The 13,755-nt window shown below is 36.7% G+C and overlaps 3 protein-coding genes across 5 annotated transcripts; all 3 read right to left on the reverse strand.

Moving 5' to 3' along the window:
• Positions 1-129: 129 nt before the first annotated feature.
• Positions 130-4,675, reverse strand: LOC133729981 (uncharacterized). 3 transcript variants are annotated; one of them, XM_062157603.1, is made up of 10 exons: positions 4,563-4,675; positions 3,809-4,180; positions 3,453-3,697; positions 2,974-3,058; positions 2,218-2,403; positions 1,965-2,129; positions 1,706-1,870; positions 812-983; positions 542-713; positions 130-450 (listed from the first exon to the last, which is right to left on the reverse strand). In XM_062157603.1, the coding sequence occupies exons 2-10, from the start codon at positions 4,154-4,156 to the stop codon at positions 357-359; spliced, it is 1,632 nt and encodes a 543-aa protein (XP_062013587.1). In that variant the 5' UTR covers positions 4,157-4,180; positions 4,563-4,675; the 3' UTR covers positions 130-356. The 3 variants fall into 3 exon arrangements, with proteins under 3 accessions (XP_062013587.1, XP_062013589.1, XP_062013588.1); XM_062157605.1 differs by lacking the exons at positions 3,809-4,180; positions 4,563-4,675 and having other exon boundaries at positions 2,974-3,042; positions 3,453-3,471; XM_062157604.1 differs by lacking the exons at positions 3,453-3,697; positions 3,809-4,180; positions 4,563-4,675 and adding an exon at positions 3,304-3,446.
• An 811-nt stretch (positions 4,676-5,486) lies between these two features.
• LOC133729983 (rho GDP-dissociation inhibitor 1-like) lies at positions 5,487-8,228 on the reverse strand. Its single transcript, XM_062157607.1, has 5 exons — positions 7,468-8,228; positions 7,300-7,366; positions 6,596-6,814; positions 6,364-6,488; positions 5,487-5,897 (listed from the first exon to the last, which is right to left on the reverse strand). Exons 1-5 carry the CDS (start codon positions 7,669-7,671, stop codon positions 5,820-5,822), a joined length of 693 nt encoding a protein of 230 aa, XP_062013591.1. The 5' UTR covers positions 7,672-8,228; the 3' UTR covers positions 5,487-5,819.
• A 737-nt stretch (positions 8,229-8,965) lies between these two features.
• On the reverse strand, positions 8,966-10,881 carry LOC133729984 (uncharacterized). The gene is made up of 3 exons (XM_062157608.1): positions 10,644-10,881; positions 9,433-9,654; positions 8,966-9,329 (listed from the first exon to the last, which is right to left on the reverse strand). Exons 1-3 carry the CDS (start codon positions 10,818-10,820, stop codon positions 9,114-9,116), a joined length of 615 nt encoding a protein of 204 aa, XP_062013592.1. The 5' UTR covers positions 10,821-10,881; the 3' UTR covers positions 8,966-9,113.
• Between the last annotated feature and the right edge of the window lie 2,874 nt (positions 10,882-13,755).

The raw sequence follows: 13,755 nt of genomic DNA on the forward strand, positions 1-13,755 counted from the left end.
CGGCGTACAATGTAATCACAACACCACTAACAATTGAGATAACCAGCACCGAGTTATCCAATAAATTCATAACAAGCCAGAAATGAAAAAATATTGTACGATTTCTTTTGCACTTTTAGACTAGCAAGCTCAACAACAAAAGAACTTTGTATTTCGTTAAGAGTAAAAAGTGCTGCCCTCAAAATTCATATATCAGCTCTCAGTGACATTGTCTGCTGGCAAATACAAGCTATATAAGTAAAGATTTTCTAATTGATTTTTAGAACAAATCAGCATCAAACGGCTTACTAAAGCCCTACCGGATATTACATTGAACTTAAAATAAAAATGATTCCCTCTCTTCCGTCTCTCCAATCTTACTGTTGCTGCTCATATATCTGCATATAAGCCTCGGAAAGAGCAACCATCTGAGGAAGTGTTTCTGAGACATGAAGATCCTGCATCTCATACCTGATAACATTGCAATATGTTAGACTAGATTCCTATAGTTGTATTTATTAGTCTTTTCTTATAATAAATGCAAATAAAGATGAAGAGTTACCATAGTTCTTCTGACTTTCGCTGTACAAATACTCTGTAGGACCCTTCACCAGGTTTACCATCATGAACAATATTGGCAATCAAATCATACTTTGAACGCAATCTCTCATTCTCCTTGGGGGTTGGCAAAGGAATGTAATCTCTCAATTCCAGGTTCTTCACAGGAAAGTTGACTGCAAAAGGTTTTCCATCGTCAAATGAAGCCCATGTGACATTAGAAGACCTAAAAGATTGTTCAAATACAGAATTTCCCAGGAACGTATGATCTCACCTAGAGTAGGATTCTTCTCCACAAAGAAGTTGTTCTTTGTGAATCGTTGCATGTGCAGAATTAGATACCGTGGTAATCTAGTAACGCGATACCTCGTCCTTGCTATGCGAGGCCGGACAATTTCAGTAACAGTCTCACCATCAAATTTCTTCAAAATGTTGAACAGCGGGACCTGGATCATGCAGTCAGTTCCCAGTCCATTATAAATATATGTAAAACCATTTTGCAAACAGAATTCATAATGCTCCCTGGATCATGCAGTCAGTTCCCAGTCCATTATAAATATATGTAAAACCATTCTGCAAACAGAATTCATAATGCTCCCTTCATAAGAGCAAATTTTTGCATCAGTTCAAGATTCATTTTGATATTCAAAGAAGTGGAGGACCAGAACTTGATGCTTCTGCTTTTATGGCAATTGAACCTTAAGTAAGTGTGAATGAAGAGGAGCAGAAAGCAAATCTAAAATCCACTATTTAGTTTTACCCATAAATTTAAATTTTTTTTTTTTTAAAAAAAAATCCATTTTGTATTTTGGTTCAAAAAGCAACTCTAATCCATTCAGAAACATAACTATGAGCACAGAATAGCCAATACCTATGCTGTACAATCATGGAATTTGATCTAAAACAATTAGTTCTACAAAGGTATCCATACTACCAGTAGAAAACTCTAAATATTTGAAGTCATATATGTTCAACAACCAACTTACAAATATGTTACCTTAGAGGGAAATCCTTCTCCCCAACTCCAAAGCGGAAAGAAAAGTTAATTAGACATGGAAATTTTAGGACATTTTGAGGCTACAAAGAAGCTTTTTTATATTATCTCTATTATAAATATTGAAATTTGATTACAATGAGCATTTAACGCATATCAAAATGATATGCTTACCTGTGGTATGATGTTTTTCTCCATCACATCTTTAAAAAGAGGTGGTGGGGGCAAATCCAATCCAAGCATTAAGAAAGGCATTCTGTAAGTTTCTGTGACAAGGCCCTTGTATTCAGTTCCTCCATCTGTATTCTTGTGGGTCTCCTTGACAACCTCTAGTTCCCCCTATCAGCACAGAAGATTATGAATGTGGTTTTATCAAACATTGCAGGTTAGAATTTCAAGACAACAGTGCAATAGATGAAGGAGAAAAACAAACCTGAAAGCAGTCATAAATGATGCTGGTATTCTTCTTAGTTTTAAGATCTGCATGAAGTGTATTGAGCATCCATGACATGAACTCAACAGGGTCAGACTGAGCTCCTATTCGAAACCGTTTCTTACTGGCTTTCATAACTGCCTGCAGGAACTCATGCGGGCTCACCTGCAGACATTGAAGATTTAAAACATGTGACCTTCCATGTTTAATAGGAATACCTAGAGACATGAATATGAAGCCAACAAGGTCAAACCTGTCCTTTAAAGTTGCGTGCATGCCATATCTTTCTTGTAAGCTCCCCAAATCGATGAACAAGCGGAGACTTGCAATGTTGATAGTTCTTTGGGATAAGAAAAAAGTTTCTTAAAGGCATAACTCTCATTAAGGATTGAATAGTGACATTCACAAAATCAGTCTCCTTAATGTTATTTAGCCCCACCTGTAGCAGAGGACATACTAATTAGAATCAAGATTGACATCTTCTACATGTAAGTTGGAATGAATAATTGAAGTACATCCATCATAGAGATCAGTCACAAAATGGATCCCATACTAACGTGGATTCCGACACAACCCCAAAATCATTCTCTCTAACACCAGAAGAGAGAATCTGATAGAACATAAAAAATTCATTAATGTAAGACTACTGCACCCCACTTAATACTACATTTCAGAATCATGTTATCATTCTGACTGGTGCCTTCTTACTCCCTTAAATATCCTATGAAAACCAGGAGTAACTCTTATCACAATCCTAATTACTGGCTAAGCTCTTCATAGAGTCAGCATATCCAATTGCATATTTGACAATGAATACAATTCATTCTTCTGCAACTAAACCACAAGTAGCTTACTATAGTACAAACTCTCTAGTATTGACCAAGCCAATTAGAAATTAATAATTAATACCAAACATATGTGAACTACCAGCAGTAGCAACAGACACCTAATTTGGTACTTCTGAAAGTACGGAGAGAAAAAAAGAAAAAAGAAAAAAAAAAGGCAATACCATTCCAGGAAGGTAATCAGAACCATCAAGGGTCCTTGACCACTGCTTGTTTTTGTCAATCTGCTCAACCTGTTCCTCAGTAAACCTATACACAGAGAATTAAGAAGTATTTGTTTACCATCCACACTTAAAAAGGATTACAAAGTAAGGCTACGAAAAAGAGACAAAAACCAATTTGGTAGATGATAAGAAAGCAATAGTAACTATATAACTCTTACTACCAATTAGTGAGAAGAAAAAAGAGAAATCTATCAATTATTTACTATCAATTGCAAGTAAATCTATCAAAAGAGAAATCTACAGCCTATTGAGCATCTTTAGTGCACTCACATGACTAATAAGCATCACTATTCAAGCTTATCGACTTAAGATGCAGGTTTGCACACACTTCCCTGAGATAAGACATAAAGTGAAAGAAAAGACAAGATGCAAGGGAAAGAGAAGGTGGAAGTACAAACAATACACCAAAATAAGCAAACCTTGGGTTCAGAACATGTCGAATGTCATCCAATGATGGGTCACTAATTTCATATCCATCAGGAAGGCAATAAACCTTCTCTGTTCGAAGATTGATATACACATGGTGTCCTGCTTCAAGGCTATGAGTATATGCGTGGGACTTCCTTCCTCTTCCTTGGTAATACTTCCCACAAACCAAGCATGCATACACGTTCAAATTTGATAGAGAAAGCGAGCAAAACTTCTCAAAATCAAAATCCAAAACCTGTTCAAGGCAAAACCAAGAAATCAATACCAATGCCAAGGATACTTCCGCATATGCAACATATAGACGAGCTTGAGTACAACATTGCAACAGTTATGCAGAGGTATATACCTGGCGATTAACAGCATCAAGATATGGGCAATCCCTCCTAACTTCAATTTCGCGGCTCTTGTGTCCTTGATAAAGTCCTTGTTCACCATCATCCTCTTCTTCTTCTTCTTCAACTCGAACCCCATTTTTTCCAGCCTGTAGCTCCTTACCATCACCCCCTCCATTAACAGGTGCCCTTCTCTCCTCCTCATCCTCGTCCCCATAATTAAAACCAGGAAGAAGGGAGGCAGGCGGCGAGGAGTCGGGAGATACTTCCTCACTCACTTTCTGCCTCTTTGCCTCCAATAAACTCCCTTCCCCTTCAATACCCCCACCACCATTATCTTCATGCTCTCTCTTCGAACTCATTCTCTTGCCTCAATTCAAATCTCACTGCCGAAATTTACACAAACCGAGCTCACTCAGCAATTCAAACAATAATACATCAATTTAGGGCAAAGTTAAACAGTTAAATCTCTGAAACCCTAGAAAGCAAGCAATCAACGGAAAATAAGCAAAGCAGTTCTAAACGCATTAAACACGAAAACGACGATGACCACAACCATAAGAGAATGAAAACCTAAATGATGCCGTTTCGATTTTAAGAGCAGGGAGAGAAGCATAAGGCGGCGTTTGGTTGCAGAGAACAGGCGGGAAAGCGAAACGAAATCGAGAACGAAATCAGTGAAGAACAACAGCACATACATATGAAGCTTGAGCAGGAAAGCTTAATTTGAAATGAAAATTCGATTGGAGAAGATGGTAGAGTGAGTACCTGAACCAGTGTGGATTTTGCAGTTGCTGGACAAACGTGAGAGAATGAGAGCGCCTTTCTTCTATGGGCAATTGTATAGGAAAGGAAGACATAGAAGAGAAGCAGATTGGACCCTTCCAGAATCAATCGCCTTAAGGTTGGGCCGGTGTTAAATGAGCCCAATGAACAATTGTCTTGGCCCATTATTAACCGATGTGGAAGAATTGTGTTTTTTTTTTTTTTTGTGTGAATAATGGAAGAATTGTGTTGCGTGGGCTATAAAACACGATTTTTTGGCTAAAATTGTGTTATGGAAACAACACCCCCCCCCCCCCTAACTTAAAAGTGAAAAACAAAAAAAAAAAAAAATTACAACACCATGATTTTTCATCAAAAACTGTGGACTATAGCACACGATTTTTGGTCAAAATTGCATGTTCTTATTTTCTCATTGAATTTTTTTTACTTTTGAAGTTGGATTTTTAAGCACTTCTCGAACTGATGAAACTAAAAAAATATGACACCAATTTATTTTACGATTGTTTAAAGTTAGAAAACAATAAAATTTATTTTGTTCAAGGTTTTGTTGTTTTGTCAATTGAAACACCTTTGAAAAGTCGTGTTCTATAATTGATAAGTTTACGGTAGAGAGAATTTCAAGAAGAAAAACTTCGTGTTTAACATTGCATTTCACGGGTGCCTCCATGACACTTACAAAAGTACAAAACCATATTACCACAATAATACGCCTTCTTTGTTCAAAAAAAAAAAAATAATACGCCTTCTTGTTATACTTGAGATTCATACACAATTCAAAACCTCAATGTTTGAACAAGTGCATTAATGGAGGAGAAAGAGAACAGAAACTCAGAAAGGATATATAGCACTATTACCACTACATCTGTACTGCTTTCAAATTTAAATTCTCCATAAGAATATTGAAAATACCCATGGCAATTGGTTAAAGCTTCAATTAACATGAGAAAATATGGCAAGCAATCAATTAGACAATAATCCATCACAGAGAAAAAGTGTGTTCTGATCTATCAAACAAGCAAAGCTCAGTTTTATTGACCAAATATCTAGCTAGTAAAACAATAGCCTTTTCTTTTCAACTTTTCCCTTTCCCTCTTTTTCAAAGCACGTATCATCCTCTCATCGTTGTTTAAGTCGATCCCCAGCCTCGGACAGGATTGAAAGTTAATGAAGAATTTGACATGATTTTTATACTGAAGCAGATTTCAGCCTTGAAAAACAATGAACTATCAAAAAAGCCGTTTACGCTGCTGCCCAGTCTTTCCTAATATCAAAGGTGTAATTGATCTCCAAGTAGCATGTGTTGTCATCATCAAGAAACTGGAACACAGAGACAAAGAAAAGAGGAAAGTAAATCAATAAGATTAAACCAAAAGCGTGAAGCAATTATTGGCAAGATCTGATGTCAATACACTGGGTTGGACCACAAATTTGAATTCCAAATATAAAGTTGATGATGCACATGGGCCTAGAAACATTCGGTTTGATCATGCATTGGTGTACAATTATTCTGTACTAATGCCTGGTACATTCCTCAGACACTAACTCTTTCCATTTTCATACCAGGAATTATTGCAGTTTCTCAACTACATGTGAGAGTGAGTGGAGATCATGATTAAATATGAGAGTACATTCTTAAAGAGTTTTCATTCTTTCATGGCCTGATGATTTATGTTATATTAGGAATAGACGCATAAGTATGCAAAATCTGCCAGTTTTATTGCCCATATCCCCATTGTCACATTTCTAGGTATGCTTATGTAAATCAGCTGGTATGGAAGCTTACCTTGCTTCTAGCTGAATAAGCTCCCCTAGCAAACATACCAGATGGGGTTGTGTCCTCAGGCAAAACATGTGTATAAGGCTCCAACTGTGGACTAAAGGTTCCAAGCATCTCTTTTGTGCTATCAACTGCAACAAGGATCCATGATAAGCAAAACATCTATCTAATCCTAGCATTTGATACAATCCTTATGTTTAAAATTACAAAAATGTGGGGAGAAAGAAAGAAACATTACCCTTCACAGCAGTTTTCCAGACTGTGTTGGTGTATTTGAGACCTGAAACAATGTTATTGCTGACCTGGAACGTAAATTCAAGGCTGTATTTGCTACCTTCTTTCAAAGTGAACCACAAGCCGTTAGGCTTTCCGTCCTCCGGAATAGGAAGAAATATATCAGATCTTTCAGGCGATTTAATTGCAAGGCTCAGGATCTTAACCTCTGGTTCGAGAGATTCTGCAGAAACACAAAAGCACGAACTTCTTCCATCAGAAAAAAATAAAACTTGCATCTGTTCTAGCAGCATATAAGCGAAACATTCAGGCAGCTAGGTAACATTACAAACATCTATTATACCGCATGTTGAAGATACCTGCCTAATTCCAAAGATTCAACTGTAGTGAGTAGAAACTGAATTGATATCTAATGACAAGACTTTATTGGGTTTTTACTTGATACAGTCATGCGTGATGAACCAAAAAAATTATCGAAAACTAAAATCTTTTAGAGCATGGAACAAGTTTGACTTCTGATTCACGCCAAGGGACAAGAATATACATTGCGAGAGATAATATAATCTCAATCCAAAGAAATAGTGTGAAGTAACAAAAAGCTTGGAACCTAAGCAGTAAACCGAATGGTATTATTCAAAATTCAAACATCTTTCTGCTTCATTTGTCCATTGACAAAGGAAGACAATTTTGGCTGATTAAAATGATTACCTCCAACAGCATTGACATCGACAGCCCCAAGAAGCTGTTCCTTCCACCTCCTTAAGCTCTCATCATCCTAAAACCTCGAATAATAACCATAAAGAAACAACATTACACAAAAAACAAAAGTCACAAGGCCATAACAGTAATGAGGTGAAAAAGAGGAGAGATACAAACCGCATCCTTCTGGATGTGTTCTTTGAGAGTGCACTGAGGGCCCAACGCGATTTTCTTTGCTACTTCATCATCATCATCATCCTCATCCTCTGTCACACACAAGGAACCGTCACTGGGTGGTCTAGCCATCCCTCCTGCACTAGGCTCACCCTTGTTCTTCGTCTCTGAAACTTCCTCTTTTTTCTCGTCTTCTCCATCACCCATGTTTTCAAAACTCGAACAAACCACCAAGCATACAAGTTCAATAATGACTAAAGTTTCTGAGGCTCACAGACAATCGATCTAAACCCAATGACCAAGCAGAGAACTGTAATTTGCACAAAATGGGAAGAAAGAAAGCAAAAACAAGACGCCAAAAACCCACTTGGAGAATCTGAGTGATGAAAACAACCAAAAAGAGAGAGACGCAGATAAGAGAAAATTAGTGTAACAAGAAAGGAAGAGACTATGGGGTCAAACAAAGAAAACCCAACACCAAAAAAATAAGAGGAGGGTAGGGTTTAGGAAGATTTTGAAGAATTGGTCGTGTGGTGATCCGAAATTAAGAGAGAGAAAATAGAAAGAAACATTGGTGGCGAAATCGTGGAGGGTCACTATTGCTGCACTAGCTTCCACGAAGACCAAGATTCGAGGAGGAGAGAGCGCTTTTCAATTTTTGAACATATCAGATGAGACAGCTTCTCTAACCTAAAACATTGGGTGGACCAAAGAAAAACTTTGACCCCTTCTTATATGTTTTCTTTTTTGGGTTTAGGGCCTGTAACTTTGATCTGATTATGGATAATATAATACTCTTGCTTTTTTCCATAACTGGGTCATTAGGGTTTATGGGGATCCAAGGTGCATTTTCCAGAGAATATGTATTCCTGCATGATATGTAATTTGTATTTTATTTGCCGGGTTAAGCTTTAAGGGGTAAGCCTTTAATCATGGATTGCCTGTCTGCTAAATTATTGTTGAGGATTATTGAAAGGGGAAACTACCAGCTAATCAAACAACCCCATAATCAAAAGCAATAATGGAGTTGGTCAATGGTACCATCACCCTGAACTTGTCCCTCTTATGGTTTGAGAGACGGTCATAACGTCAGAGACCTGGGGCTTGGATCAGTTTCTTGAGCATGCCTGGTTCTTAACTGCTCGATAGTCACGAGTCGCAACTGTAATTCGTAAACAGTGATGGCTATCTGCTCGGAAGTGTTTATAACTTTATACCAGGAAATTACAGCTCAGATGATTGTGAAAGCCAGTCTGCCAGTGGCAATAATAGTAGTCAATGACAACAATCACAATTTTAGCATGGTTCCCCATCAGTGTTTGAATCACGTGCCTCCATAGTTGGCTTCATGATCTGATAGTCTGTCACTGCTGCCTATTTATGGAGGAGACTATGACATGAAGTATTTGAAACCTATAGTGATTTAAGATTTGGAATTTGTGGTCCTTAATATCCACAAATCAGCATAACCAGGACAGCAGAATGTTAGGGACTGCAAAGATAGCACATAAAATCTCTACGTTGAACAATTGCTAGCAGCTAGCAGTTCAAACATATTTCTGAACTTCATACAGAAGACATAGGATACAAAAAATAGTGACCAATTCTCAGTGTATGTTGGATGGGATCTCGAACCTGGGACAAAAGTGTCAATCACTTCCCCATTTTTTCACAACACTCTCTTTAGCGGATACATGACTATATGCTTCTTCCTTCGAGATACTATCAATATAAGCATGATCATCTGTCCTCCTTAAGATTTTGTCAGTAATGAAAGTGAACCCGTTTCTTGTCCCTCGCAAGGCATACAACAGTGGATTGAAGACGACAGCAAGCATCAGCTCTCCTTTCACAACAATGAGATACTAAAAAGAGGAAGAACGAAATTATTAGACAGTGCGAGAGAGTATATATTTACAACAAAATGGTACCGGATTGAAGTAACAATAGAATAAGGAGACTTCTTACCATCACAAGAATGCCTAAGACAGCAAGACTTGCTTGTTGTGCTTCTTGCCAGAAATCGTCACCATTGGACCACCCCAAGCGTCTGCCCCACCCAATCCAGCCCCCTCCACCACCATTACTGCCTCCACCCACCTCCTCTCTTTTCTTAATCTCTTTGTCCCATTTCTCAAATTCATCTTTCTTTCCACCCAGGGCACCTTCTAATGCTTTCCGTGCTTGGTCCTGTAACCATAGAAGTAGCAGAGTTAAATTCATTCAGGGTAAAGAAACCTGCATTTAAACTATAATATTGCATTCAGAATGAGATGAAATAAGGGACCAAGAGCCAAATCAACTACTTTCAATAACTTGTATCTGATAGATAACAATATCTGTCTCAATGGGTATAAGCATGTGTACGTTTATACCTTATTTGTGGCCCTATACCTAGAACAAATTGATTGAGTTATACAACAGCCACGCTAATCATAGTATCATACTTGATGAATCCTACATTATCAGGCAAAATCCAAGTTGTGTATCAAATGGTTTAGATAAGGCTTCTGCGAGTTAAGAAGAACTACCGTTTATTGCTTGTGTATCAAATCCATGTTATTATGAAGATTGGGAAAAAAAAAAACGAATAGGTTCAGGCATTCCGTGCACATGGTAGAACGACATATGTTACCTGCCTAATTGTCCTCTGTACTTTTCAGTAAAGCAAATGACTTGCAGGTTTAAGTTTAACAAGTAGTGTTTTAAAGTTCGCCAACACATTAAAAGCTCAAGCTACAATTTATAGATTCAAAATGTGAAGAAGTCCCTGATACTGAATCTCCCAACCAGCGAAAGAACAGACAATGTTTTGATCTACTCAATACTATCCCCCCAAATATAACTGAAAAATGCAAATCTCAAACAGCACGGCAAAGAAGATGCAGATGCCACAATGCAATCGAAAAAATCTCGAAAGAGAAGTGAAATTTTCTTCAACCTCATCACTACATCCTACATTCAATGCGACAAAGCTAACCGAATTGCTCTCTATCATTACTAAACCCTCAAACCCGGTTTATTCATTCTCCTCCTTCTCTTCCACTAAGCTAATTGCTCAATTCGAAGTATATTTTTTTTCATTTCCGACTAAATCAACAACTTGCAAACTACCCATGGAAACTGAGCTTAACATAATAATGAGCAACTAAGATAATTGGGATTACGAAGTTTATGACCTCTCTGCGATTGCCTGAGAAGAGGCAAGAGAATCTGCCGTGGGACTTGAGGTTGTGGAGCAGAGACGACCATTCTTGGGCAGCTTCATTTTGGCGGGAGCGAGTGGTGGTGGGGAGGTGACGAGTCGACTGGAATGAGGTTGGGGACGGCGAGCTTAGGTTGAGAAGCAGCGCCATTGTCTTCGCATTTCACTCTCCGCTACAATGTTTTGAGGGGTAGAAGTCGGGTTGGCCCCAACCCGCTTGCCCACCCAGAAATCTCGGGTTGCTTGTATTGTGGGTTTTTTTTTTTTAATAACGATTTAAATAGAGAAGTCTCTAAGAAAACTAAAATTACGAATATCAAGAATATTAGCATGAGATGCGGCATTGGGAGATCATTGTGTTCATAAATGACTTGAGGAGAGGTGAATGACCTATTAGCAAGCAACAGTGAAATTTACTTTTATCAGGTTGTGGAGGCTCAAAGGATATTATTGATACGAAGATTACGTAAATAATCCATGAGGGAGGGAGCCAAGAGCATCCCCAACGAAAGCTAGAAGTTGTCTTGTTGTATTGAACAACGGATCATTAAGCCAGTCATGAGATTAGTAGATGGATAATTTCACTTGATTATTTGGTAACGATATAGCCTTCTAGAATGAAGAGGGTTCATTTGCACGTGCTTTCAAGTGCTTTGACCTAAAATGCTTATCTTTATGAAAGATCTCTACACAATTCTACTAAAATTGCTTATGGTATGAGTGTTTCATGACAAAAGCGTTATTGAAGAAGCAATCTGAAACATAGCATGAATTAATATTGAACGTAAAAGTCTCTTAGATGTTGTCCAAGAATCTAACCTCAATGTTTACAAATGTATATTTTCTCCAAAACTTGACTAATTTGTGCCACAATACCAACTATTTCAAAGTTGAATTTATAAGTAATAACACAAAGTCGTGGGTTCAATATGATATGTCAAAGCAATGTGACTAAAACAACAACAACAAAAAATCATTATATCTTTGGTAGAAATCATCAAATTGGAGTAATTAAATGCCTTCACACAAAGGTTCATTTGTGAACCGATCCTAACAAGAGGTTCAAGTTTTTCAGCATGCTTAAGCCATAACAATTTGACACTGGCAAAAAGATTTGAATTTATAAACCGCTCGTAGAGAGATTCATGTTTATACTTATCATACTCGATCATGTTCTCAATTGATAATCAATTAGTTTCGTCAGAACTTTATAAATAACAAACTTATTGATAATGATTTACTACAACCCTCATGCACTAATTACTGCTTATGTAATGTTTGACATAGCTTTTCATATGTATTACATACCCGAAGTGTACGTATAATATGAGAACTAAGTTAGCGGCGAAATGTGTAAAAATATTGTGATATTTCACCAATTAACACGTCTCTATTGGCTTACATTACTTGCATTGGCCTCTCACCTAGTCACTTGCGTTTTACGCATCCACAAGTGTCGATCAAGAGAGCTAGGTGTGGTTAAACATTGCTTGTAACGTAATAATGCATTAATCCTAGATAACACATATATTAATACAAAACCACTGAAAAGGTGGTAGCTTAAGAATCACATAAACTCTAGGTTGGTGGCAACTGGCAAGCAGGGTGAAACACGACTAGTCTTGCAGATTATTATTGTAATTACTTTCTTGACCCCAAGATCTAGCGACAATGTTCTACAGTAGTGGTTGACCAAACCACACCAATCCCTATCCAATCCTTCGTACTTCCAAGTCACAACAAGAAATCACACCAAACTTGATAAAAAAACAGAGACGCCAAATTTGCAGATTCCGGCCAGGGTATTATTGGTAATACACTTAGCTACACCGGTCATAATCAAAAGTATTCAATTTCCTTTTCTATTCACCTCTTTATCTTTATCTTTAATTTGAAAGTGAAAACAAAAAGAATAAAAACACTGCAACTTTACATTATGAATATTTACCTTTTGTCTTTTTAAGGTTGTTAACTTGTTATCTAAGGATTGGATTGCAACAAAAAGGAAAATTACTATTTTCTCTTCGATGGATAGAAATGATATAGACCAATATGGTGGATATGTTACTGATTTCGAATTAGATTAGTCCAAGTTCAAACTGAATGCAAGTTCGAATCAATTCTACCATGAATAACAAAAGAATCACATAATCTTATCTAGTCGTCAATTTCTATTGGTGTAAGTGCACATTAGTACACTTTAAATTCATTTCCTCTTTTTTTTTTTAGAGAGGAAAGTGATCTTCAATATATCTGACAACTCATACAACGAGAATAAATTAATACCAAAATCCTCATCATAAATAGGAGCCAATAATCTTTATAGTTGCTATTTACGAGTTAATTAGGTCATTAGGCCTATCCTCTAATCACATAAATAAACTTCTCTTCCAAACACTATAGTGCGAGCCATGTTATTACTCTTTTTTGGCATAAATTGTAAAGATATCGGCCTTATGTTAGTAAATATTTAAATTATTAATTTATATTTGGTAATTATTAATGTCGTATCCAATGAGTTGTTATTCATAATAAATTTTACATGCTGAATTATAAAAATTTCAAAAAGGAAACTATGAAAACATAAAATCAAATCCCTAAAATATGTTCTTTCACTTCTTTCTGACACATTAAAGAAACAAAGTATTCAGTGCACCAACGTGTATTTACACCAACATTTATTACTTTTTTTTAGAGTAAATTGTAAAGGATCGGCCTTATGTTAGTAAAATTTTGAATTATTAATTTATATTCGGTAATTATTAATTTCGTATCAAATGAGTTGTCATCCATAATAAATATTACATGCTGAATTATACAAATTTCAAAAAGGAAACCATGAAATCAAATCCCTAAAATCTATTTCCTTATGACACGAGAGAGTATAGAGTGCATTGACGTGCACTTGCACCAACATAAATAGACGACTAGATGATATCAACTTATCAAGTATATTTTTTTTTTATTAGAAAAGAAAATTATCCGTAAATATCTACAGCTGAGATCTACTGAATCTATTAATTCATTTACACCATGGGTGCATAATAAAATTTTCCTACGTCGGATAAGTTCAAAAAATTTGATAT

The sequence above is a fragment of the Rosa rugosa genome, chromosome 2 (assembly GCF_958449725.1).
Source record: "Rosa rugosa chromosome 2, drRosRugo1.1, whole genome shotgun sequence".
Classification (NCBI taxonomy): Eukaryota; Viridiplantae; Streptophyta; class Magnoliopsida; order Rosales; family Rosaceae; genus Rosa; species Rosa rugosa.